Below are 25,672 nucleotides of genomic sequence, written 5' to 3'. Positions count from 1 at the left end.
AAACCATAAACACGGAAATAGATTTCTCCGGGGTACAGACCGTGACATAACACCTGTAAACAGTCCGTGTTGAAACTCATTTGAAGATGCGTGCTGAGTGCTCTGCCTCTTTTCACTGCCAAGCCCAACGTTACTTCCTGGTGGATGAGACAGCGCCTCAGTGTTGTCGTAGTAAGCAGACTGGGCAGCTGAAGTGAAGGTGGAGGCGGCTGTTGATGGTCAGCAGTCACATTACAGCAGTTAACGAGCACACTTTTTTCTGGTTTCGCTCCTTTGAAGACAAAAATGGGAAGCACGGTGATGGAGTCCAGCAAGGAGAGCTCAAAGAAAATACCAAAGAAGAGGAGAAGTCTGAGGATTAACATGCCAGTGAGTCGGTGAAGTATCAACTAATTTGGCTTCTTACTGTGACTGTTTAAGAAAAACTTGTTGAACTTGAAATCAGGAGAACCGGAACTTTAAGCGTTATCAAGTTAGCCGTTTTTGTTTGCGTCGTCGCGTGCAGACAAGCGTGCATGATTGACAGCTGTCTCTGTACTTTTCAGTTCGTCAGTTTGATTACTGCCGCAAAATATATCTCATTGATTTTGCATATTTCCATGTTAAGTGCATCTAACGATTAAACAAATGGCTAATTATTGTTATATTTTTGACATATTTACTTTCCTTAAAGATTTTCATCAGTAGGCCTATGTATAACAGTAACCTATGTATAACAGTAACACTTTAATGTGATGTCATTGTAGCCAACTCCCCTGCTTTGGCAACCAACGTCACTATGTATGGCTATCTGACTGAGTCGAAAGTGATTAGGACCTTGGGTATCTTATTTTGTCCAACCAACAGTCCAAAACCCAAACATACTTGGATGACAAACTAGATGGTATAAAACAGAAAACCTGTGTGTCAAATAATTGTGAGGGAAAAACAAACACAATATTAAGCAAAGCAGAGGAACCAACCTGCTCCAAATCAGCAAGTGAGGATCCATTATCGTCACAACAATGAGGCTTTGTTTATGTTACTTAATTTCAGTAGCCAGCCATGATTCACAGTTGCCTCCATTCACCAGTCTCAACAATTAATGTCTGGGATTGTTTTGTCCTTTGCTGTAAAGACTGTTTTTCAAGGTCAAACCATCTCCTGGATACTGTGAGCACACTTTAGTGACAATAATTTGTTTTGTCTTGTAGCACTGATAACAGCTATTGTGACAGTAGCTCACAGGCATGTATTTATTGGATTCTTCCATCAGATCCACCTATTGCGTCCTTTTAATCGTAAATGAAAAGGACACAATCTGTTACAAAAATGGTAAAAATCACTTCCCTGATAGGAAGTAAGCGTGTTAATACAGCACTGTTTTTGTCAACACTCTGGCCAACATACAAGTGCTGGATGTTGGCGCTTTCCCCCACCATATAAACTTCCCCAAACTCAACCTGATGGAAACACAGTAGTGGCAGAAAAGACATCGGAACAGGTTTGCATGGTCACTTAATTATGTCTGCAGCAAGCATTGCACAATTTGTCTCAAGTGGAATGTAAAACCCAACCCTGGGTGTGTATGGTATGTGAAGGAGAGTGTTATGTGTTGCATTTACTTGCAAAGGTTTCCGCGGTGGCACATGTTTTTCTTCTTTTCAGTGGCACGCTGAAAGCCTAAACCAGGAGGTGTTGAACATTTTCACTTTCTCCCAAAGCAATGAGCCGGTGAACATGTCCATTTATTGTTGAGACCGTCTACAGTAGCATGTAGTGGCTAAGAATGCATTCATTTTACCTGTTATGACATGTTATTTTGTTTTGCTGCTGTATTTCCTGGAAGTTGGCTTTATCCTTGACACTCAGATCTCTGTTTTGCGCAGGAGTTGGGTGCGTTTACTTCCCCACAAGTGGAGACGAGTGGCTCCACCAAAAGTGGTGCTCAGACGGTACAGAAATAATTTTCTTTTAAATGATTTTTGTCTCATTATTTTTCATTGAATTGCCAATTGTTTGTTTTCTCAAGTTTGTTTTTTTCCAGCACATGATTTATCTTGTCTGTTTGGCTGTGGTTTGTTTGGCTTTGAACACATTTAGACGTGGATTTGGGAGAGCAAAATATTACACAAGGCCATTCTTCCTATTCTGCCAACCTTCGCTGGCTTACAGTAACATCGCACCCACTGTGTCCAGGCATAGCAGGATCACATAGAGGAAATAGTTTTTTTTTTCTAAAAAAGAAAGCAGCCTCTTCCTAGTGTCTGCTCTAATGGATTTGAATAGGATTAATCCTCGATCATTACCTCATATCCACCAAAAAACACATTTCCGTTTTACCTCAGTAATAATTGCGCAGTGCTGATAAAAACCTGAATTCTCTTGTGTTTCGAAAGAATTGATTTTATAGCCAGAAAAAAACCCTCATCGCTCTTCACTTGCCTTAACAAGCGCTTGCACAATGGCAGAGTGAGAAATGTTGGCAAACAGAAAAGATGGGTGTGTGCACTTGCTCTCTCAGATTTGTCACAGGATTGGTTAAACAGAAATGTGTGTATGAATACGGCCAGCCTTAAGCAAATACCACCGTGAAACCTTTTTAAGGAGACCAGACAAAATAACCCTTCCCTTTCTTAATTTGATTTGTTACAAAATTTAGTGATTTAGCCTCTGGTGTTATTACCAGTGCATTTTCTTTCCTATAGAGCAGCAGTGGTTCTTTTTGCACATCATATCGTCATGCAGCTTATCTGTTTGGTTGAGACTGGTTATTATACATGGCGGGCTTTTATCCACCAAAAATGTTACCAAAACACTAATACAACCTCAGCCGGATATCATTGCATATGATAGTGCTTCACTATATCAGAGCCCACAAATGGTTAAAAGATTTGTTGTTGGCACATCCCAAGCAGGCAGTGGTGGGGAGGAGGTTCTCTGTATCTCCAGCTAGATTGGCTGCCGTCTCGTGTTGTTTTTTTTTTTTTGGTGTCTGCACAGCAAATAGAGAAGGATTTCTCAGTCTTATTGCATGATACTGACCTTGCAGAGATATACCTATAAACACAGAAAGTCATAATGAAAAATATTGTGACTATTGTTAACTAACAGAAGTGTTGATTGTTTGTGATTTATTGAGGGTGAGGCCACTGAACATGATGGCCCGGTAAACACACTGTGCAGCACAACATTATGTCTTAGAGAGAAGTAGGATTTATAAAGCCGCTTGAGACAGTAAATAAAGATTGTGATTGCAGCATGAATTGCTTTTTTTTTCTGTTTAGCTCTAATTGAGTCTTGTACAGCTGACAAAATGAGGTATTTCTGCTTGGGATTAGTTTGAATAGATATTCTCCAGATTGCAAATTGTCCAGAAGAAAACAAGTGAAAAATGTTGCATCAGAGTGCTCTCTGGTTGAGAATGTCCAGTAATCAATGTTGGTTTTTCAGTGATTTTTATCGCATTTCCTTGTTTAAAAACTAGATCATGACAGAATATTCCTATATTGGTATCATTTCACAATACGGTACACAAAATTCTGTCTATTAACGTAAAACTTCAGTTAATAACCCGGGCTTTCATTTTATTAAATCAGTGAACTCACCCCGCCTATATTTGGGAGAGGCATCTAAATGGGACAGGCTTTTAATTCCTTTACCATGCCGGTAAATCTGAATGAATAATACTTTGGTGCTTATTGCTTCCGTAAAATGAACAAAACAATTGAATTTTGGAGAATCTAACTTATCTAATGATGTGTAGCATGTCTATATAGAAAGATTTAAACACTTATATTGGTATTCACAATCTAAGCAGCTTAGAATAGCTCAAGCAGGTGACCCAGTGGGCTTCAAGAGGGTTTATACATCTAAAGAACTTCTGTAGAAACCAGACCAGGCTTTTAATTGAGACTAGGCTTTTAATAAAAGCGGTACTTAGCACAGAAATGTTAAGTAATGGTAATTATTTTTTTCTAGATAAGTAACAGTCTGGTAATCATGAGATAAGAGGGATTACTTAACAAACTCAGTATGATGTATCACTTTACTTGGGTGCACAAAAAGAGTAACTAATGATTAAGGCTACATCAACACTACTACGTTTTTGTAAACAGTAGAGTATGGAAGAATTGAGTTTTATAACGAATACGATCTCTTTCCACACCAGCGTTTTAGCTGCGTATCATGGTTGATCTCCGTCTATATCAAAACGACGCACATCTAGTGATCATTCACGTACACTGGGCATGTTCGTGATGGTGTAAACATGAAGGCGATTATCTTTAGCACACCCTTGTGGCAAAAGTAGCGTGTCTACAAAAACATCACATTTAGCGAAACAAGAAAGTACTATTACAGACGAAGATCCACACCAAAGATTTTTTGGAACAGACTGACGACGAGGTGGAACTTTTACTGAAAATAACACGGGATTACAAACTGTGGCACTGAAACAGTGTGGGAGTCGTCGCAAAGTAAATACGGCGACAAGCACATGTGTGTTATTTGCACAGCACAAAATATTTTAATAGAAATACCAAAACATAAACACTGTCCGTAGCATTTTGTTTTTGCTTTGCATGACTTAAAAGACCCAATCAGGAATGTGAGTGTCTGCGTCATTGTTTTTAAAGTCCTCTGTTTTCACCTGTCCTCACTAATAATACGCTACCTCGAAGTTTTAAAACGAAAATGGGGTCAGCAGCGTTTTTTTAAACTTCTTCGTTGTAGGTATTCGGATTCGCTGTTTTAGTCTGGATGGGAGGTGCAAACGTAGCAAAAAGTCTGCGTTTTATAAAGAAAACATATTAGTGTGGCCTGTAGCCTAAGTTAAGAGTAATTAATGAGTTACTAGTTTTGTGCAGCTCAGTGGTTGATTCAGCGTTAATCTGGAACTACTCATGAAAAGGGTGGTCATTATGTAATTCTGTAATCTCGTAACTCTCCATTATCATCAATACAGTCCTTGATTCTGAGATATTAGGGAACGCAACTTATTAACTATTAAAAATCAGGTCGTTCCTGATTTGTTCCTCGCTCGTTCCACAATTGTGTGTACGTTATTGTAAACGGTTACAGATTTATGCATGTGGCACATGATTCTCACATTCTCGTACTGCTCTTTATGAGATACCATTAAGTTTTAACAGTGTGGCTAACTAAACTAAACAGTGGTTCATAGGTAAAAAAAAAAGTAGTAGTAATCCAAAGTGCAGTCAGTCATTTCATAATACATCATTCAGTACGGCCCTTTGCTTTGGATCTTAAGTTAAGTTTTCACTCTCACTCACTGTTGTTGCACAGTGAACATAAACCCTCACTTCCAAAAATGCAGGAAAGTAAAACTGCCTCCTTATTGTCTCTCAGGGAGAGCGCCACATCCGATCAGCCAGCCCCACCAAGGGAGTGTCTGCCAGGAGCCCAGCCAGCGCCCTTCTCCCCCCATGTCCTCATTCAGCTCCAGTGCAATCGAAGACCAGCTCAGGTTCACCTAAAACTATCTTCCCCTACCCCCCCCATCAGAACCCCTCTCCCAAGTCCCCCCATCGCCTAAGCTTCAGTGGTATCTTCCGCTCCTCATCCAGCTCCACACCTGCAAGCATCAAAATTTTCTCCAGAACCAGGAGAGGTGAGTCTGAAACCTGTCATTGCCCATTCATGACAAACACTCACACGCTTAATGTTGGTGGAAGCTGAAATGGCTGTTGTAACTGGTTTGTATTGGCAATGCAAATCAGTTCTTATATACTGTGCAAGACCAGAACTAGAGGGAAGACGATTATAAAGGAAGTAAGACACAATAGATGAAACAGTGTTATCTCAAAAGATAAGTTGGGTTTCCTGCTGTATGAAGTAAAACCACATACAGGAACCTGCTTCTAATTGAGTTCTATAATGCTACATAAGTGTTATATAAAGTTTGTGAGTTAATAGATATCTTGCTTGTGACAGACCTGACATACAGTTGAACTTCCAGTGACCAGTATGAAGGAGTGTGAGAGCAAAATTTAACACACTTGCTCCTCATTCACACCTGTGACCTTGTAACAATAACGAGTCACATGACTCCGGGGAGGGAAAATGGCTAATTGGGCCCAATTTGGACATTTTCAGTTAGGGGTGTACTCACTTTCGTTACCAACGGTTTTGACATTAATGTGTGATGTGGGACAACAAATTTACACTGTTATATAAGCTGTATACTCACTACTTTACATTGTAGCAAAGTGTCATTTCTTCAGTGTTGTCACATGGAAAGATATAATCAAATATTTACAAAAATGTGAGGGGTGTACTCACTTTTATGAGATACTGTAAAAACATCTCATGCAGCAATAAGGAAGTAGAAGCCTATCCACTGCTTTGTTTTGGGATGCCCTGCAGACCAACAGGGTCACCTGTATTGTCAGACAGATGGCCAATCACTTAAGTGCTGATAGATATATGTTCATTCTCTTCTTAATGCCAACAACTAGGAAAATTAAATGGTTGGCTTTGTTTGATCTTAGTCTGATCACAGCTTATGTGATTGGGCACCGCAGCGTGACATCAAGTTGCAAAAGTTTCGGCATACCCTGCAGTTCACACTACTGCACCGTTAACACACTACCCCCACATTCAAATAAATGGGTGGACTGGGGTTTGTTGTTTGTTTGTTACAGGTTTGCCATCCAACCGGTGGAAGTCCAGCCATTCTTCAATGTTAAAACTCATTAATACTGGTATGCACTAAGAAGTGGAATTGAGATGGACTAGGCAGTTTTATGAAAAACAGACACGGGCAGATTTTCAGCTCTCATGTCTCCATGTATTTGGGCGGCTGATTATTACATAACAAAAACCAGCCTGTTTTACACGGAAACAGCCCTGCTGGAAGCAGCATCAAACGGCACAAAGATGAGTCATACGTTTTTGGCTCGTACACATACCCATTCTTCTGTTTCCTCACAGAGGGTCAGTTTGGCAGTGGCTGTTGGAATAGTTCTGTCAGGGCCAGACCTCAAGAGAGAGCATGCTCCGTTTGCTTTGGAGATTATTGATGGTAACCAAGCTAAAACACACCAAAACACACACCAACAGCTACAGCCCTCTCGTGCCAGCTGCTCAGGATTTCCAGAGTTTGATGTGGTTTGAGACATTCCATCCTCTGTTTGTTTTCTGAATAATGATGGGGCTTTAAATGATCGGGGGCCAATGATAGTAGTAACAAATTAATATCATGCAGCAACTGAGTGGACAGGCTGAGCTTTTCTATTTTTATTAGTGGGATGTTTTTGTAGACACGCTACTTTTGCCACAAGGGTGTGCTAAAGGCATAATCTTGTCTTGATGTAGTTCTTCAACTAGTGTTGAATAAGCTGTCAATTTTATAACCTGTACATTATTATCTGTATTTTTATATACCATTTTAGTAAACATAAATGTGACTAATAAACATTAGGTGACTATGTTTTCTCAGGCGCATTTATATCCATATTTGCTACATATATGATCAGAATGTCTTCTCATTCCCATCTGGTCTAAATATGTGTTTTCCCATCGCCTGGACATTGTCAGTCTTTCACTGTTGAAGGCAACTGTAGAGCTTTCATACCCTTATCTGGAAGTGACCAGACTCTCAGGAGCTCTTCACACAACCATGCAGTGTTTTTTTTCTTCTTCATTTTTTCCAACTCTCTCTCACTCACTCTCTCTGTTGCTACTGTGTGCTGTATGTTGTCAGTAAATAAAGGAACCGGGCAGTTTTGACTTTCCAAATTCTCAAAACACAGGCCTTACAAGGGCAGAATGATTTTATTTTGAGTGAGGATGCTAAGCCAGGTAAGCACTTAACAAAATACACCATGAACACGTAGATGTTTGGATAAACAGTATTTAAAATCCACATGGATCTGATACTTAGCAACCTTCAATACAAATTGAAGCAAATTTATTTTATAAGGATAATGAAAAGTATCATAGTATGTTTGAGGTGACTGGTTTTACCATTGCTATGTCAACCCCTCACTCACATTGACCCACTGAGTGGAGTGGAGCACTTGCATAACATGTTAATTGAGATCTGTACTGGACATGCTGTAGCTAATGTGAGCAGCAAATATTAAGTGGGCCATCTGTTAAGGGTAGGGGAGGCTAGTGGTATTGAATGGAGGCTTTCTGATCAGCTGACAGCAAAATGAGATGTCCCCCTGCTTTCATCTGACAGGGGCTGGCCTCAGCAATCTTAAAGGTCAGGCCCCCCAAAAGTTACAGAGAACGGGCTGTACAAATGACAGAGCTGCAGGATTCCCAGCGTAATCCCTTTAATTTTGAGCTGCAAATTCAGAGAAATTAGAAAGGAAGGAGTTTTCATTTCAGGAAACACTGAGATTGTGCGAGCCTGAATGTTACATTGTGTGAAGACAGAGTGAGACAGATGTGCCTGTGCTGACTTTACTCTGTGGGAAGAGGGAGGGCAGTGGGTGTAAGGGGGGGCAGGGAGGTGCGCAGCCTGAGCCAATCACTGGCATAGCCTTCATAGACTGGCCTCCTTTTATAGGCTGCCGACATGCGTGCTATATTAAAGAGACGCCACCCACAGCTGCACCTGACAATTTACAGCACTGACACCGCATAGAGGGTGGGAAAGAGTGCGGCCCAAGTTTTTATTTGCATCACTTGCAAGAGGGACACTTCATAACTGAAGCTGTGTGGAGTTTACTGCTTTCAAACTCTCCATTTGAAGGAAAAGATCCTTCAAATGTATGAGTTGACAAAGATACTGTACACTGCGTCCTGCTGACTCTGTGCTCTGTGGCCTTGGAGGATTTTTTTTTTTTGCCTGGATATGCAAACTTAGCCTTGCTGTGGTTTTTATTTTCTGTTTTTAACTTGTACTGCTGGCTTCTAGAGAAAGTCAAGTGCTCAACATCATAGAATAGCTTAAATTACGTTTTCTCCTGCAGAAGAAGCCAGAAGACTATTATATTTTCTTCATCCATAGATTGTAGGTGACCATTTTCCTCCATTAATAAAAAGGACCCTCTCCCCTCCTAAAGACTGCTTCAAAGACTAACCATTTTGGACTCCCTTAAGTGGATGTACTTTTCAACTTCAGTTCTGTACAACTTTCTTCATCTAGCAAGTGGAGTAACCCTCACTTGGGACCTTTTTGAGACATCTCTGTGCCCCTACCGTGATGCAGATGGTCATGGTCAAATTTAGTTTTGAACCAACAACCCACTGCAATCCATGAAGAGGTTTGGCAGCCTGAGGAGGAGCAAGAAAAGGAAGGAGCAAGATGGGCTAGGAGGGAGGCATCAGTCCGAGGCATCATGTCTGTCTGGTAATGCGCTGTGCTCGTCACCTGCTCTGTTACTACTTTATCTTAAAATGTTCCTGCAGCGTCCTCCAGTTACAGTACAGTAATCTTGGAATCTTTTTTATGTTTACAGTCAAACAGCATACATAGTGAAGTCACTGCTAGTGCACCTTTTTAAGGAAATAAGGTTTCAGATAAATGTATTGTAAACATCAAGACTCAGGGGAGCATCTGTTTTTTTATTTGGTATAAATCTATTCCTTGCCTATATACTGTATTCATTATTTACTGTGCATATGGTTGCTGAATATTTTTTGTTGTGGTCTTATATATAGTTTGTATAGTTTAGGTGCTGGTTACATGACTAGTCCCTGCTTTCACAAAAGCATGCAGTACATCTGTACAGATTGTCAGGACACAGCCCAAAGTGGTACAGCTATCTGTGTGGGGTTGACCTGCAGCAAGAGGCTAGCTGAAACTTGATCTAAGTTCATAGAGATGCATCTGCACATTCTACATGATGCTTTATGCATTGTGCTAGACTAATATGTCTCCAGTAATTCATATGTCAAGGCGGTGTTATCTACGACGGACGGTATGTGACAGTAGTCTTGTTAATGCTATGTCTGAATTAAATGGAATACCATAAGTGAGACTTTTCCTTATGGTAAAGTGATTTATAGCCACTCTATTTGAGTCAGTTGAGTCAGTGTCAGTTCAATGTCATTACTTCTGTCCCACATCCTAAGGGAGTCCCTTCAGAATAGCTGCTCCATTTTGAAATCTGTAGGCCTATTTAAATTGACAGGAAGCATTTCAGCTGAAGGAGGAACAGTCAAAACAAGTTGAATTTTGGGGGCTTTTTTCCCTTATGTGTGGGGACAGTATCTCTGTACATAATATTCCTCCAGAAGCAGGTCCTTGAACAGTGACAAAAAAGCACTGACCACCATGCAGACTTACTGCAGTTACTGTTAAGTGTTGGCTCATAATGCTTGATGAGTGAAGCACTGGGACCCACTGTGTGGCACTTTATCACAGATGCTACGGATCCTGATTTAGAGGCAGTCTGACCTCGGTGGAGTAGATGAGAGGAGTCCTGTCACAATTATGTACCTCCATATGTGGATGTAGAAGATGTAGAGTTCATCGTAAAAGACAGTATACGTCATGGTAACATCTCTGCCTATACTCTAAAGTCTTATGATCCAGAACCTCTACATGTGGAAAGTAAACTATGCCGCTTTCAATTTTCACTGCACCGTCTAAGATGCTGACATCTGCATGAGAAATTTCAGCAGTTGCCAAATAGAGGAGTCCATTTGCTGTGTGTTTGAATTGTGACTGCTCATTTAAATGTTTTGCCATGATGCAGTTACCTATGTGAGTTAGAGAACATGCTGTTACTGCAGCGCTGAACAGTCATATCCCTTAACAGTTTACCCAAATAAATTAATTAGTTTGAAACCTTTGTTGCTAACTGGGGGTTACTCACTGTCATATCACCTTTTGCTTCACAGTCCACACACCAGTTCTAACTAGTGCAAACGAAGGCACGTCCTCTGGGCCTGGAGAAGCCTTACTTATGTTAGCTTATGTTGCTGCCAGAGGCACAGTAGCCCCACTTAACTGAAAACACGCTGTCTACTCCTCAGGGGCCACCCAGACTGAGAGGATTCGCTTTTTTGTGGGTGTTATGTTAACACAGCTTGCAGAAAAATTTCAATAGAACAACCAAGTGTGATTAGCCCCTGCTAATCTGCAACCTTCTGCGAACACCTGTGAACCACTGAGCACATCTCACACAACTTCCTAAAGTCCAAGGTGATATCTTCAAATAGCTTGCTTTGTTCAACTAACAGTTAAAAACTGAAAAAATATTCAGTTTAGTTTGATACAAACTGGGAAAAAATTTTTTTTACAAATTGAGAAGCTGGTAACGTTTGACATTGCCGACCTATGAAAGACATCTGAAAGATGACTGAAATGATAAATTGATGATGAAAATAGTTATTAATCTTCTTTTTCTGTCGATTGTCTAATTGATTATTAAACTAGGATAATTGTTTCAGCTTTGTAAAATGTAAATTATTATTTCTTGATTGATTGATTAATCTTTTGACCTACAATAATCAGAAAATAGTGAAAAATGCCCATTAAAATGTCCCAAATCCTAAGGTGACCTCTTTTTTTTTTATATTGCTTGTTTAGCAGTTGGGACAGTTTTTGTACAGTTTAGTATCATGTAAGACAAAAAAGTAGTAAATCCTCACAATTGTGGAACCAGGAAATATTGTCATTTTACTTAGAAAATTACTTTAAAAATGAATTAATTGTAAAATAGTTGCAGATGAATTTTATGAGTCGACTAATTGATTAATTTGACTGATAGTTTCATCTGTAAATAAAACGGTAATAAAGTGGTCAAATGGCTGCAAACTGATTATCAGGTTAAGGAGAGATTTACTTTACAAATCAATGCTGCTTGTGTCTCCCTGCGTAAACCGCTCTGTAGTATGTTCTTAGGTAACTTCGCTCTAAAATATTATATACTGCATGTTTTTTTAAATATATGTAAAGTTAAATTGACTGTACTACTTGCAGCAAGGCATCAATTTCCTGTTTCCTGTGTGGTGTCTAGCTTACCCCCTATAAACCAGGCTGAAGAGAGGGCTCCCAGCCCCGCTGTTATCTCCTCCTGTGGAATGTGCCACAACAGCGTGACTAAAATAAGAAGGCTACACAGCGGAAACAGGGTACGCCAAAAAGGGCTGGTGCATGCCAACTAAATGTCAAGAGATAGTGTGGAGTGCACTGACCAAGGAAAAATGTTCACGCAACACACAGGGTTCATTTATGAAAATATCTCCTAACTTGAATGTTTTTATTTTTTGTGATTATTATTACTTGAAGATTATATTTAGATAGCAGAAAGTCCTAAGAAAGATGCTAAATACTTTGTACTTTGTCATATGCTTGAATGACTTATAAATGATCTCAGCTCATTTCATATGACTGAGTCAAGTGGGCTGATTTACTGAAACTGCTGCTTATATTTTCACTAGTGCTGGATATGCAATGAAAGATAAAAGACAACACAAAGTCTCGTGGTGGAAGACGTGTGACCCATTTGGTCCACATCACCCATGCCACTCTTTGTCTGGCCTCAGAAATATTGGGGTGGAGCCAGGGCAGCGTGAGTGTCGCGTGTCACCCCGCGTAAGATCGTGACGCCTGATGTGAAAGAGCGTGTGAGGGCTGTCATGTGACTGACACCTTCAACCTGACACTTCCGCAGGAGGAGCTCATGTCACAGACAGACTGTTGGGTTTAATGCGGCTGCTTATGTTGTAATCGGCCTAGTTACTGTGGAGGGGCGCCAGGAACAGGGAAAACACAATCTGCATGATTCATTGTGTTTCTTTTTCCAATATTGATCCATTATGGATCCCTTTTTTTACATCATTCATTTCGGTGAGTTGAACTTTGGAGTGCCATCAAGGGAACACCGAATAATGTAGATGTCAACAGCTGTCTGTTCACTGCAGTGTTATTGAGGAAGTGGTTAAATATAATCAATTACTTGATTAATTGATAATTTATAAACTATTTAAAAAGGGATAATAAAGTAAAAGTAAATATGCAACATCATAGCTGTACTCCAGTAATTTAAAAATGTTGAACCCATTGATTTAAAAATTTTTAGAATTTAAATAAAACGGTTGTCTTTTTGTCATTTTGTTATTGATTATTTGTTTTACAGCATTTGAGCCTTTCTTTTCTCTTCATCATTATACACATTACATTATAATGTAAAGACATGCAGCCAATTTGTCACTCTAAAAATGTAATGAAGTCCAACCCACAGAGGTGCAACAGGAGCGCTCACTGTTCCGCTTTTGGCCACTGATCCCACACAAGGCTGAAAACAAACAAAAAAGCAAGAGACAAAACAAGTGCAAGCTTGGAGGGCACACTATTGAATGGATTAACAAAAAGGTTTTTGGAAACCTGCGCAGGTGTTTTCACTTCTGGCTAATTAGACTTCTGCTCAGGTTGAAATTGGGCAAACTATAATTACGTTCCCACACAGTCTTCAGGCAAAGTCTAATCAGGCAAAATAAGTGAAAACACCTGTGTGGTTGACCATGGGCATGTGGGGCCTTGTAAAAATGTAAACAACCTTTTTTAAAATGTTGTGAATTGTATAACATTTTATAGATTTAACAGTATTTTTTAAAACATGAGTTATAGAAGGAGTGGATAGCAAAAACTATTTATGTCTGTAAGTTGCTAATTGTTATTTAAGTTGATATAATGTATACAAGCTCTTTTAGTAATGGTGATTGATTGTAATGCTGCACCCCCGTCTGTCAGCAACTGGGCTGAGGCTTTATCCCTGGTATCTGTGTTGTTTCTCTGTAGCCAGGACCCGCAGCAACCTGATGGATCAGAAATGCATTCCTTCTCTGTAATAGCATGTGACAGCATTGATGGTATCTGAGGCAGTCACGATTGTAGGGCCTCAGTCTTGCCAACTAAGCCTATCAACAATGTCAATCCGCGCTGTGTTTCAGTGTCCCTGGGAACGGCGTATGGATTGACATTGAGAGAAACAAGAGATAAGTTGTGGTATCTATAATTGTGGTCCTTTTATTTTTATCTCTCTGCAGCCTCAGGACTCTCCACACCACCCGCCACCCCAACCCAGTCATCAAGCCAGCCTGTGTTCTCCCAGGAGGCCCAGTCAAGCAGGCCCAGCCCTGAACGCCTGGAGATGAGCTCCCGATCCCGCTCGCTCTTCACACCTCCAGACACAGGACAGCGCCTCACCCTTCCCTCTGCTAAACCACCGATCACTTCCTTGAGCCCCGTGCCATCTACCTCACAACAAGTGAGTCACACTGCAAAAATGCTCTCACTTTAAGAAACCAATTAAAGTTGAATGCCATCATTTTAAAAAGTCACTTTATTTGTTTGCCTCAGAACACTTCAGTCACTGCTTGTGAACGCTGACCAACAAGTGAATGTGACTCAAATAGATTTAGGCGTGACTTCTTTCTTTCACCAGGTAGCATTGTTAAAACATAATCATAAAAATTGTGTGGAGACGGTAGCATTTAATGGCTCCACAAAGTCACTGCTCCCTTTGTTGTTTATGGAGAGATTTGACATCACAGGTACAAAACTAGTTTAAAGGTCACCTATCCAAGGTTCAAGCTTTAGGAGAGAGTGATTTGAGTTCACTAGTAATGACTGAACTGTCCAGGGCTTGAGGAATAACACATGCATGTGAATTCTTGAAATAGGTCAAACATTTATTGCTTTTGGTCAAAAATAAGACTGAATTACGCACATAGTCACCAAAGCAAATTCCTCATTTGTGTTAAAAACCACTTGGCATTAAAGCTGTTTCTGATTCTGAATATATGACTAAATGAAATGCTGTCTCTCTGCACTCGTTCAATATCAGTGATGCCGATTCATATTTCCTGAAAAAAAAAAAACTGATAAATTCTGCACGGATCACAAGACTTTAAAACTAATAACAATTTTTCCTTTGTGGCTACATAACAGTCGCCTTACATGCCTTCTGTCCATGAGTCATGTGCTACTTATAACAGTGTCATAAGGGTTTTCTGGGACAGTGGTGAACAAAAAGCATGGATGATGCAGATGGCTTTCATTCAAGCTCTGATACTTTCTGAACAGGCTGCGTGTGCGCTATTTGCTCTGAGCATCGGTGGCAAACAGAGGGTGTAAATATTGCCTCTGTATTAAAGCAACATCTTGAACAGCATTAGATGACGGAGTAAGCAGGTGTGCAATTGACTGCTGCTGCAAAAACAACTAAGAAGCAGTTCAGGGTTTTGTCAGAACAGTTTTGTGGGTTTTATGCAGGATTCACCAGTTCGAGTCAGGAGGTGAAGGCAGATTTCCCACAGCTAGTGAGGAATTGCTTCTGTGCCCTTTTCATGAATAATTATCTGTAGGTCTGTCTCCACCTGTCTGCTGTGAGTGATTGTGGATTCTAGCCAGAGAGGGTAAATCAATATTTCATCACCAACATTGTATACTGTTGATATTAATGCCCAAGGACTCATGGTTGTGGTTGAAGAGCAATGAGTCAGTGCCTGTCAGCCTCTCTGTGACCACTCCTTCTTTCCTCTACACCATGCATAATGGAGGCTCACAAAATAATCTTCTGATGCTGTAGTTTACTTTTTGCCAAATCCAATTTCAGAAGCAATTCATTTAATGGATTTGTGTATGGCTGCGTCCCTGGAGTTTGCTGTAATACCTAAGCAGGCTGTGCGCCCCGGTGTGATGCTGCAGGGCAAGATTTATGAAAGTGCAGGAGTAGTTGTTGGCGAGAGAAGCGCTGTGTCACCATTGCAGGACGACACTGGGGACGGTGTAGCATCCCAGAGCAGGTATGCAGGCTTTGTTATACTGATGCAGTGGCTTTTTTGGATATACTCGCAAATTAAGGGCCAGGGGAGATCATGTATCAACAAGCAGGCAATTTTGTATGCAAATCTCTCGTCATCTCAGCATGATGCAGCATATTTCATGTTGAGAAGGTGCCTATGTATGTCTATGAGATGCAAATGGCACAATGTGGTGTTTTCTCAAGCTGCCTCAATTACCAAGGCTAAAACAATTGTTGTTGCTGTAGAGCTCTACCATGTTGCTGTTTTGTCAGAAGCTATTAACTCTTATGGACGTGATAAGGCATCCCCAGCTTCTTGCTGCTAAGCAACGTAAGGGACTTCCTAATATGGTGAAGTAACCAGGTTGCTCTGCATGGAGGGGTGTGTCCACAGCGCGTGGAGCTTCCTGCTTTTTCTCTCCACGCCTCATGTGCGAGCCTGCTCCTGCGGTGAGTGTTGTTTGGCAGATTAAAACTATAACAATGAATTCCGATGGTTTATTGTGGCGGGATTAATTCTCACACGACCGTGTGGTGGCTGTTTGAGCAGCGCGTCGGCATTGGTTCCCCATTACTGCAGCAAATGGATCAGGACTGTTCCACTGCGAGTTTTTAAGGGGGTGTGTGTAGTCCAACATGAGTCTGCCAGGAAAGTAGCAGCTGTAACAGCACAAGGGGTTTTGTCACGTTACCTGTGTTTGGGCTATTTAGCGGACATGGAGCAGCTTTATGTAACTGGTAAAACGCAGGTGGCGCACTACGTGTTTTTCTTGGTGGTTCTTGGTGTTTTGCGCACTGCACTTGGTGTGACCACAGTCTGCTGGGGCCGCTGGGGAAAAGTCGCTTCACCCAGCTACTCACTCACAAATTTACAGCAAAGTTTTGTTGTGCGCTGCTGCGTGAGGATTTGTGAGGATTTGCTGCGCGCTTCCCTGCAAACTTCTGCCTTTTTTCTCCCTCACAGGTCTACGGTTTATTCGAAGGCATGCTGGAGAAACTTGAACTAGATGATGATGGTGAGTGTCCCTCTGCTCTTTTACTACCTTCAGCCTTCAACGCAACTAGTAATGTAACATAAAGGTGACTCCGTAGCACCAGGAATTTTTCAGGTATTGCAGTTCTAGCCAGACGGATAACGTTAGTCAGACCACGCTACAAATATGCGATTTAAACGTGTTTTTAAAGACTGTGTTCGCAGTGCGTCAGAAATGCGAGGATCCCCTCTACATGCATCTGAATTGACCGGTTCCTTGTCATAGCAGACCCGTTTATCTAAATATCTCAGTCGAATATTTTTAATGAGAATTTTATGCAGTGATCTTGATAAATCATGAATGATGACGTTAGCTACTACCGACTGGCATTTAAAGGAGGTATTAAAGGGCCTCCTATCAACTTCCGATCATGATAATTAAAGCTTTTGAACTCATTGTATTGCAACATGTGAGTAAGGCTGCTACAAAAGTGGAAAAATCATTCAATCTTTGAAATCTCAGAAAAAAGTAATGACAATTTATGTAATTTGTCTGATCAGCAATATTATTATTTTTTTTCGATTTACAATGATATAAAACGAGGTAAATAAAAATTTACATTTCAGGAGCTGGAACAAGACTTTTTTTAAACTTTAATGATAAATAATTAAATACTAATTTATTTTGTCAGTAAAAAAGCCTAATAGATTAATCCACTTTGTGTGTGGGGGAACCCTACTGTAATCATCTAACTGAATCATGGTGGACATAAGTTCCTACAGTACTTTTGCTGTCTGTGTTTTTCCACTGTTTCTGTGCTTGTTGGTGCTTAAAGCAGAGCTTAATTATCAGTAAGATGGCGCAGTAAAGTGTCTGTAAGTGGTTCAGAAACATAATGGTTGTTTAGTCTCCCAGTGTGTTTTGTTTCCAGTCTCTCATTATATTCCCTGTGAGATTTCTCCTTCCTCTAAAAGTACTTTCCTGCTTTTTTCTTTTTACAGCTGCTGAACCTGAGAGTGATATTTACATGCGCTTTATGAAATCCCACAAGTGCTACGACATCGTCCCCACAAGTTCCAAGCTGGTTGTGTTCGACACGGCACTCCAAGTTAGTACTGTGCCTAACGTTTGTTTTGCCTGCAGACAGAGCTTTATATGATAATGTGGTTTCTTGTTTTAAGAACCGAAAGAGGTATTCAGTCAAAGTTAATGTACAATAAAATAAGCGTGAGTATTCGCTTCAGGGCGGTTTCGATGGCTTGGTTGATAGAATTGTCAAAAAGCTGTTAAACAGTAATCCTGAGAGTTTGCCCTCTTTGATGTGTAGATCTTCAACCGCGAAATCCACAGAAGCTCTAATGATGACAGCTAAAACCAACTCAAAGCCGAGGGTTTAGATTGTACTTCACAAGATACATCACGTGTCTCTGCTACAAAATGTCATCAGATGACGGGAGCAGCCAAAGATTATTTTTGATTAGAAATCTTTTTTTTTTTTTAGAAGTCTCTTTTTTTTGTGTGTGTGTGTTCAAAACCTAAAGATGGTCAATTTAAAGTCATAAAACATTAAAAAGCAGCAAACCTTCACATTTTAGAAGCATGGACATGTGAATATTTGTTTTGATTCAACATCCAAATCGATTATCAGAATTGTTGTGGATTTAATTTTCCACTGATCAGCTAATTATGTATTTCAGCTCCAGATATGATAATCACATTGTTGTGAAGTTTTGTGTTTTATCTCAATGTATAATCTAATTAGATATTTTATGACAACTGTTGCTTGACAGGTTAAGAAAGCTTTCTTTGCCTTGGTAGCCAACGGTGTGCGAGCTGCTCCACTATGGGACACAGAGAAGCAAAGTTTTGTGGGTAAGAACTCCTAAACGTAGCAGACTTTTGCCGTTTTAATGCTTTTTTTGGTGTTTCACATACTAAAATAATTGTTTATAGTTCGTATAATAAGAACTAGAGGCTTTATTGGTAGTTTTGTGTTGACTGTTAGTTTGCAGTTTTCTAGGTTTGTTGCTTTTCAGTCAAAGTAAGGCTTGTTTTACAATTATTAAATCATCAATGCTTGCCAAGTATTTGGACCAAATAATAGAAAAAAGGGCTTCCACACATTGCAGATTTAATTGCCAAGCTTTCAATCAAACACCATCTCTAGGAAAAGGCACATGTCATTCCATACATGTGAGATTTGCAAGACAAAAATATGTTTAGTTACCTTTTAGTCTTCTTATTTGCTCTGTAGATTTGACTCTTTAATGAGAATATGCAGTCTGCATATTTTTTAGTCCACAGGGGAAAAAAGGCAAAATTGGCATGTTAATTTTATTTCAGATTTTCTCTTAACAGAGATCGAAATTGTCTCTGCTGTGCTGGTGCGCCATTGCTAAATGAACGGAAGAAACGCTGTGTATTAATGCCTCTGGTCATGGTTAGTGGGGCATGATGCTATATTGAGGAGAAGTCGCAGGAGCTGTCACAAACCATTAAGCGCAGCAATGACTCCTCTGTATTGACCAGTGCTCAGAGAGGCTGGAGATAATAAAAATAAATAAATTGCAGCAGACTTCTGTTACTAAGATAGAAGTGAATTTTATTTTTGTGCTGGGTTTTTTTTTTTTTTTCTCCTGCGTAGTTTATTGCAAGTCAGCTGTGATGAATAATGAATGCCAAGTCAGCCTGATGATGAAGCGGGGGGTGGGGGTGTTTGGACCACGCCCATGTAAGCACTGTCTCCTCTAACCAACTCCACAATGCCTGCAGGCATGGCGCTCTATGTTGTGTGTTGAAGTAGTGCTTTAACGTCTATTTTCATTGTAGGAATGCTGACAATCACAGATTTCATCATCATACTACACAGATACTATAAGTCACCGATGGTAGGTCCACTTGATAGATAAAGTTTGCATGAGATAAGCTTTCATTGAGGAATTCTGTTTTGTTTTTTTAAACTAACATCTATTTCTTGTATTTCAGGTGCAAATTTATGAATTAGAGGAACATAAGCTTGAGACGTGGAGAGGTTAGCAATCATGATGATGCCGTCGTGTTTTTGTGACTTGCATGTTAGACTTCAGTGCCATTTTATAAGCAGAATATAAAATACATTTAATATTTCATTCATTTTCTTCAGAGGTTTACCTTCAAGCAACATTCAAACCTCTGGTCAACATATCACCTGATGCAAGGTACATTGTCTGTCTCAAAATAAAGAATCTTTCTGTTTTTGCACATGCTTGTGTGCGTGGGAGCAGATGTTTATTGTGCTACTTGTAACTGGTCATTGTGTTTATTGTGTTGCAGCCTGTTTGACGCAGTGTACACCCTCATCAAAAACAAAATTCACCGCCTGCCTGTCATCGACCCCGTCACGGGAAACGCACTTTATATTCTCACGCACAAGAGGATCCTCAAGTTTCTCCAGCTTTTTGTGAGTCCAGCACGGTCACTGTCGGCCTGTCTGTGCATGAATGTCAAGCTTGCACAGCATTTTAATCTATATGATGGATGATTATGACTACTTGTCCAACTTTCACTTGCCTGCTGCCCCCTTGTGGTAAACATGGAAATTTAATACAATGGGATGTGACTTTAATGAATTGGGTGGAGAGTGATCACACTGAACAGGTCCTTGCCTCCCTGTCTGTGCGTTTGTGTTCTCTAGATGTGTGAAATGCCAAAGCCAGCTTTCATGAAGCAGACTCTCGGGGAGCTGGGCATTGGCACGTACCATGACATTGCTTTCATCCATGCGGACACACCCATCATCAAAGCACTCAACATCTTTGTGGAGAGACGAGTGTCTGCCCTGCCTGTGGTGGATGAGTCTGGTAAGATCACAAACATCATTGTTGACAAAGTAAATAATACTAAACAAACTAACTTACTTTCTTACTTGAGTTCTTTGTGCACTCTTTACAGGCAAAGTTGTGGACATTTACTCAAAGTTTGATGTGATTGTAAGTTGAAATTTCTACATTTTCAGTTTTTTTTTTTTTTGTTTGTTTTTTTTTTGAAGAGACAAAATAACAAAAGTAGATGCTAAAAAATGCATTTTCATGATTGTGTGTAGAACTTGGCTGCTGAGAAGACGTACAACAACCTGGACATCACAGTGACACAGGCGCTGAAACATCGCTGTCAGTACTTCGAAGGAGTCATGAAGTGCCACAAAATGGAAACAATGGAGACAATTGTGGACAGAATAGTCAAAGCTGAAGTGAGATTTGTGACAACGATGTGTGCATACATTTAGTGACCCATGGGGGGGGGATCAGGACTGATATGAAGTTCATCTGTTTTTGTGTTTTTCTGCTAGGTGCATCGTTTGGTGGTGGTGGACGAGCGCTCCAGCATCGAAGGCATCGTCTCTCTGTCAGACATCCTCCAGGCCCTGGTGCTCAGCCCTGCAGGTATAGATGCTCAGCATTGCTAGCACCAACTCCCCTTCTGTCCTGGACCCTGAGCTCTCTCCCCACCCTGCCCTCTAACCCTGTCCTGGGTAGGAAAACACGTCTACTTTACTCTCGGCTGGTTGTTGCCTGTTGCTGGCTGTAAGGAGGCATGGTGCCCGACGTCCTGTTTGTCCTGCTGGATGCCGCTGTGTGTTATGAGGATTGTTGTCAGGATGAAGAGGCTGTTATTCTCAGTCGGGGCCAGAGACGTCAAGAAGTTTTCTCTTTATTTAATAAGTTCATAGTTACATATTAGGGCTGAACGATTAATCGTTTTCAAATTGAAATTGTGATTTGAAAGAACGCGATTAGCTAATCGTGAAGACGATGATTAAAATGTAGGTTAATTATACAGCGCATCTGACCCGTTTTAAACAGTCATGCAGATACCGTTGTGTGACAGACTTGCTTCCTGTTATGATCCTACTCACCAATCACAGTGGCACAGGGCATGTACAATTTACAACAACAAACGAAACTGGAGTAAAATGTGGGATAATGGTGTCAACCGAACCGACACAAGCGTTGGCTGTGCCGCGGTTTTGTCCGGCGTCGGCTCACGCTGAAGTGATTCAGCAGCGGAGCGTTTAGCTGCCCTGCGTTGTTGACATGTTAATTTTTCATTTTATGTGATTCAACTACAGATAACAGCTCTCTCTGAGCCGGCTTTGTTCCGCTTTCTGCAGGCTACATATCCATATGGAGCATTTCAGAATAGGTTTTGCTCATCTGATTTTGCTGACTTTTTTTATTTGTTAAACCATGGCTAAGTAGGCTATGTAGTTAAATTGTTTCTCTAAATCGTCTGTTTTAAGTGTTTATTGTTGATATACAATCAGGAGTCTGCAACCAGATTCTCTCTGCTGTTTTGAGTCTGTCTTCCTGCCCGGTTCATCTGCTCTGTGCTTCTTGACGTGGCTTCCCTCAAAAATACACTGGTTGTGAATATTGAACTAATCGCAACATCTGGTGGGGAAAACGCAATTAGATTTTTTTTTCCCCAAAATCGTTCAGCCCTATTGCATATGCATAGACGGATTTAGTGAAATCATTCTAGACAACCCCTCTGTTGCCTTCACAAAAGGGATAAACATTTTTAAGATCCACAAGGTCCACAACAACCACGTACGGAGGTCAACAGGTGGTGCATTTACACACTTCCATATTTGTGTTTGCGCTAATTGCTCTGAATTGAGAGAAAAGCAACTTTAATGGATGTAATGTGATGGATATGGACATGTTACAGGCAGCAGCGACGCTTAGCAAACCAAAGCTTAACAACATGAACTGAGGACAAACTGAACTTGGAACAAACCCAGTGTCAAAATGAATCAAGCCTAGCTTTAGGTCTGTGCTGATTCGTATATTAAACTATTCTTTCATGTATTTCGAAGTGTGTGTGTGTGTGTGTGTGTGTGTGTGTGTGTGTGTGCGCGTGCGCGCGCGCTACAGCAAACGATCAGGCTTCTATCAGGCTTTCGGACTTTAGTCATTAAATCATGCTAGAAACACTGATTTGTGAAAAATATTTGGTAGAACATTTATCATGAGAGTTATCATGGTTTTGAAAGCCTAAATGGTGGGTTTTATTTCCAGTGAGATATAACAGCAGAGTGGCAAGTTTTTCCAAAAATCAAGCCATTGGTGAGGTTGTGTTTTTATATGTAATCATCAATGATGAAAATGGATAGAAACATTTAAACAAGATTTAAATAACAGGAATCCAGTCTGTGCTACAGGTTGTTTGTTTATGCATCGTGTCCCTGTTGTGTCCTAACTGTTACTACTTCTTCTCCTCTTCCGCAGATGCCTGTAAGGAGGAAAACCTGACTGAGTGAGAGGGAGGAAGCATCAGCTGGTGGAGACGTGGGAGGAAATAAGTTCGGGGTTGGCTTGAGGTAATAATGTTAGTGTAGGGAGCGTGAGGTTGAGTAGAGCCAGCCTAAAGGTTCCAGCAACGCCTTCAACTGATGCACTAAAGAGGCTTAGAAACCAAAGAGCTAGACAGCTAAATGAAGTGGAGTTCCTGCACTGAGGTTTGATTTATCTGAATTATTTTAGTTTTTGTTTGCTTGAACACTGATCAGATGCGCACACACACAGTGTGTTGTATTTCTACACACAGTCATGCACACAGACACAGAGATGCATTATGGTCACCAGCCGGGGAAAGATGGGAAAGACTGGTTCTAATGAGTTAGGGCTTCTGTGTTTTGGAGTGTGTAGTTGCTGCTGTAATCTGATTTTATTTTTTTCACATTTTGTAGTATATTACGAAGGTCATCACCTCGGTGTTTTGGTATAGAAAGGTGAACATTCACAGATGCAACTTATGTTTGGTAGCAAAACTTTCACCTGCAATGTGGCCATTTTTTGACATTTGCCAGTGCCAATACAGAGAGATTGATGCACAATCTTTATTTGTGCCTTTTGTTTGCCTTGCCCACACCAGTTAAGTATTTGTCTTTTGACATTTATTGTCAAATAAGTGGAATTATTTGGATAAAAAAAATGTTAATGAATGTATTATAAGTAGCAAATTCTACCTTCTAAATCATATCATTTCATTTCCTTTTTTTTATTATTTTGTTGCATTTTCTGTGTCAGAAGTGTCAAGAATTTCATTTGAATAGATCCAATTCTGAAAAGAAAATGCTTTCCACAGAAACACGCAGTGGTCAGAGGCAAATACAAATATACATTAATAAGGATCAGCCAAGATCTATGAGTGAGTACTTCGCACTATGATTTAGTCATTGCGGCTTAAGGATGCATTTTTGTAATGGTATTACAAGACCGTCTTTTAGATGTTTAGAAACTTTTTTTCTTTGCATTTATTTTCAGTTTTGACACTTCAGACAATCTGATACTCACAAACTTGCAAATCAACGGTTATCTCAGCTGTAGCTCGACAGAACTCATCTCCATCTTTGACTGTGTAAATAGGATCGTTTTCGGGAAACGTGTCTCACAAAGCTTTATTTTTATGAATGTGTCAACATGTTTAAAGAGACTGCAGTTTTAATGTTATTTTTGTAAATATATTGTGGCAATATGTCCAGTTCAAAGAGACTTTGTAACAGATCAACATGTACTGTAAATGTGCAAGCATGAGAAACTACACTTCAGCAGTATGAATGTTCTTTGTTTTACTTTTTCTATTTTTCTGGCTGCGGAAAAATAAATGGACACTGAATGTACTAGTTATGTTCTGAGTTTTTATTACACTGTGTATACTGTGTGGGGTTTTTTTGTTGTTGTGTTTTTGTTTGTTTTTTTATCAGTCCAGGGATGTTTTCCAATAGGAGAGTAGTTCCCAATCTTTTTTGTCTGATATACCCCCACAGTCCTATGAGATGGTCTCAAATACCCCTTCATCATACCCCTTAGATCCACACATTGGCTTTCATGGAGTTTGTTTTTCTCTGCAGAGAAAACACTGACTGTGCTTCGTCCACGATGTGAGTTCATACTAGGTCTGACCCCCAATAGTCGAAGATTAGATGCTTCGATGGGCGGAGCCTGAATCGACTGTCAATCTCACAGTCGAAGCTTCGCAGTGAAACAAGGATCGTGCCATTTTGGCGATACGGGGGTGCTCAACGTCCGATTTTTACATTGAACTACCAGTTTTCTCCCAATAAGTGAAGCCTATTCCAATATACATTTCAACGCCTAATGCTGTTATTAAACATGTAAAAAGAATAAAACTTTCAATAAATGTTTTTAAAGTGCGTAAATAAATCCAAAATTGTAAGCCTAACCCTGGTTCGTCAGTGCGGATGTGTAAGCTTAGCGTGTATGTCTGCAGTGGTAGCAGAGGAACATGCTGGGGAGACCGAGCTCCAGCTTCTCTGGTGTTGTGCCGAGTTGTCTGCATCTCGCGGGAATTGACTATCAGTCGACTATATGCAAGACTTGACGATTCTGATTTGACTGTATAAATAAATCCTTAGTCGTGGACAGCCCTAGTTCATACACGACTTGATCCCTGTTCTTTTAAGTAGGTTTGGTCAACCTGGCATTCACACTACCACTTATTAACCCTTTATCATCTATTTTTCTGCTTGATTAACTAATTATTAAACACTTCATTGCAAGGTGTGGTATTTAAATAATTGACTGGTTATTGTTCCAAATAAATATTCTTAAATAGACCTGCCTCATACATTTGTAATCCTACTGGGCCGTTTATTTTTCTCACATATGTGGAGATATCTATAAATATATCTCCACAATCTTCAGGTATCCCCTGGTAACAGAAGTACACGCTGACTGCATGTATCTGCAACCGTTCATTTTTCTGGCAAAAATGCCAGCGATTCATTGGTTGTGTCTTTTTCAATTGTAAGGCCTTTCTGCTTTTCTGTGACTTACATAATTGTAGACTGAATAGGTTTTAGACTATAGATCCGACATAAACAAGACATTTTAAGCGTCACCTTGGGTACTGAAACATTGTTTTGACTGCTGGGGGGAAAAGTGAATATAGTCGTTGCAGCCCTACACAGAATTGTAG

General features: G+C 40.3%; 1 protein-coding gene across 5 annotated transcripts; it reads left to right on the top strand.

Moving 5' to 3' along the window:
- The first annotated feature begins 84 nt into the window (after window positions 1-84).
- Window positions 85-24,353, top strand: LOC119902078 (5'-AMP-activated protein kinase subunit gamma-2-like). 5 transcript variants are annotated; one of them, XM_038717983.1, is made up of 16 exons: window positions 85-369; window positions 1,869-1,934; window positions 5,350-5,611; window positions 13,957-14,177; window positions 16,681-16,732; window positions 17,692-17,798; window positions 18,481-18,562; window positions 19,520-19,578; window positions 19,676-19,721; window positions 19,833-19,887; window positions 20,003-20,129; window positions 20,364-20,529; window positions 20,621-20,658; window positions 20,772-20,918; window positions 21,018-21,111; window positions 22,960-24,353. In XM_038717983.1, exons 1-16 carry the CDS (start codon window positions 286-288, stop codon window positions 22,989-22,991), a joined length of 1,638 nt encoding a protein of 545 aa, XP_038573911.1. In that variant the 5' UTR covers window positions 85-285; the 3' UTR covers window positions 22,992-24,353. The 5 variants fall into 5 exon arrangements, with proteins under 5 accessions (XP_038573911.1, XP_038573912.1, XP_038573914.1 ...); XM_038717984.1 differs by lacking the exon at window positions 1,869-1,934 and having other exon boundaries at window positions 87-369; XM_038717986.1 differs by lacking the exons at window positions 85-369; window positions 1,869-1,934; window positions 5,350-5,611 and adding an exon at window positions 8,986-9,307.
- The last annotated feature ends 1,319 nt before the right edge of the window (window positions 24,354-25,672 follow it).

The sequence above is a fragment of the Micropterus salmoides genome, unplaced genomic scaffold (assembly GCF_014851395.1).
Source record: "Micropterus salmoides isolate LMB-PRFRI ecotype aquatic unplaced genomic scaffold, ASM1485139v1 Ms_hic_scaffold_14, whole genome shotgun sequence".
NCBI classification, from domain to species: Eukaryota; Metazoa; Chordata; class Actinopteri; order Centrarchiformes; family Centrarchidae; genus Micropterus; species Micropterus salmoides.
This window is presented reverse-complemented; position numbering and strand designations above follow the sequence as displayed.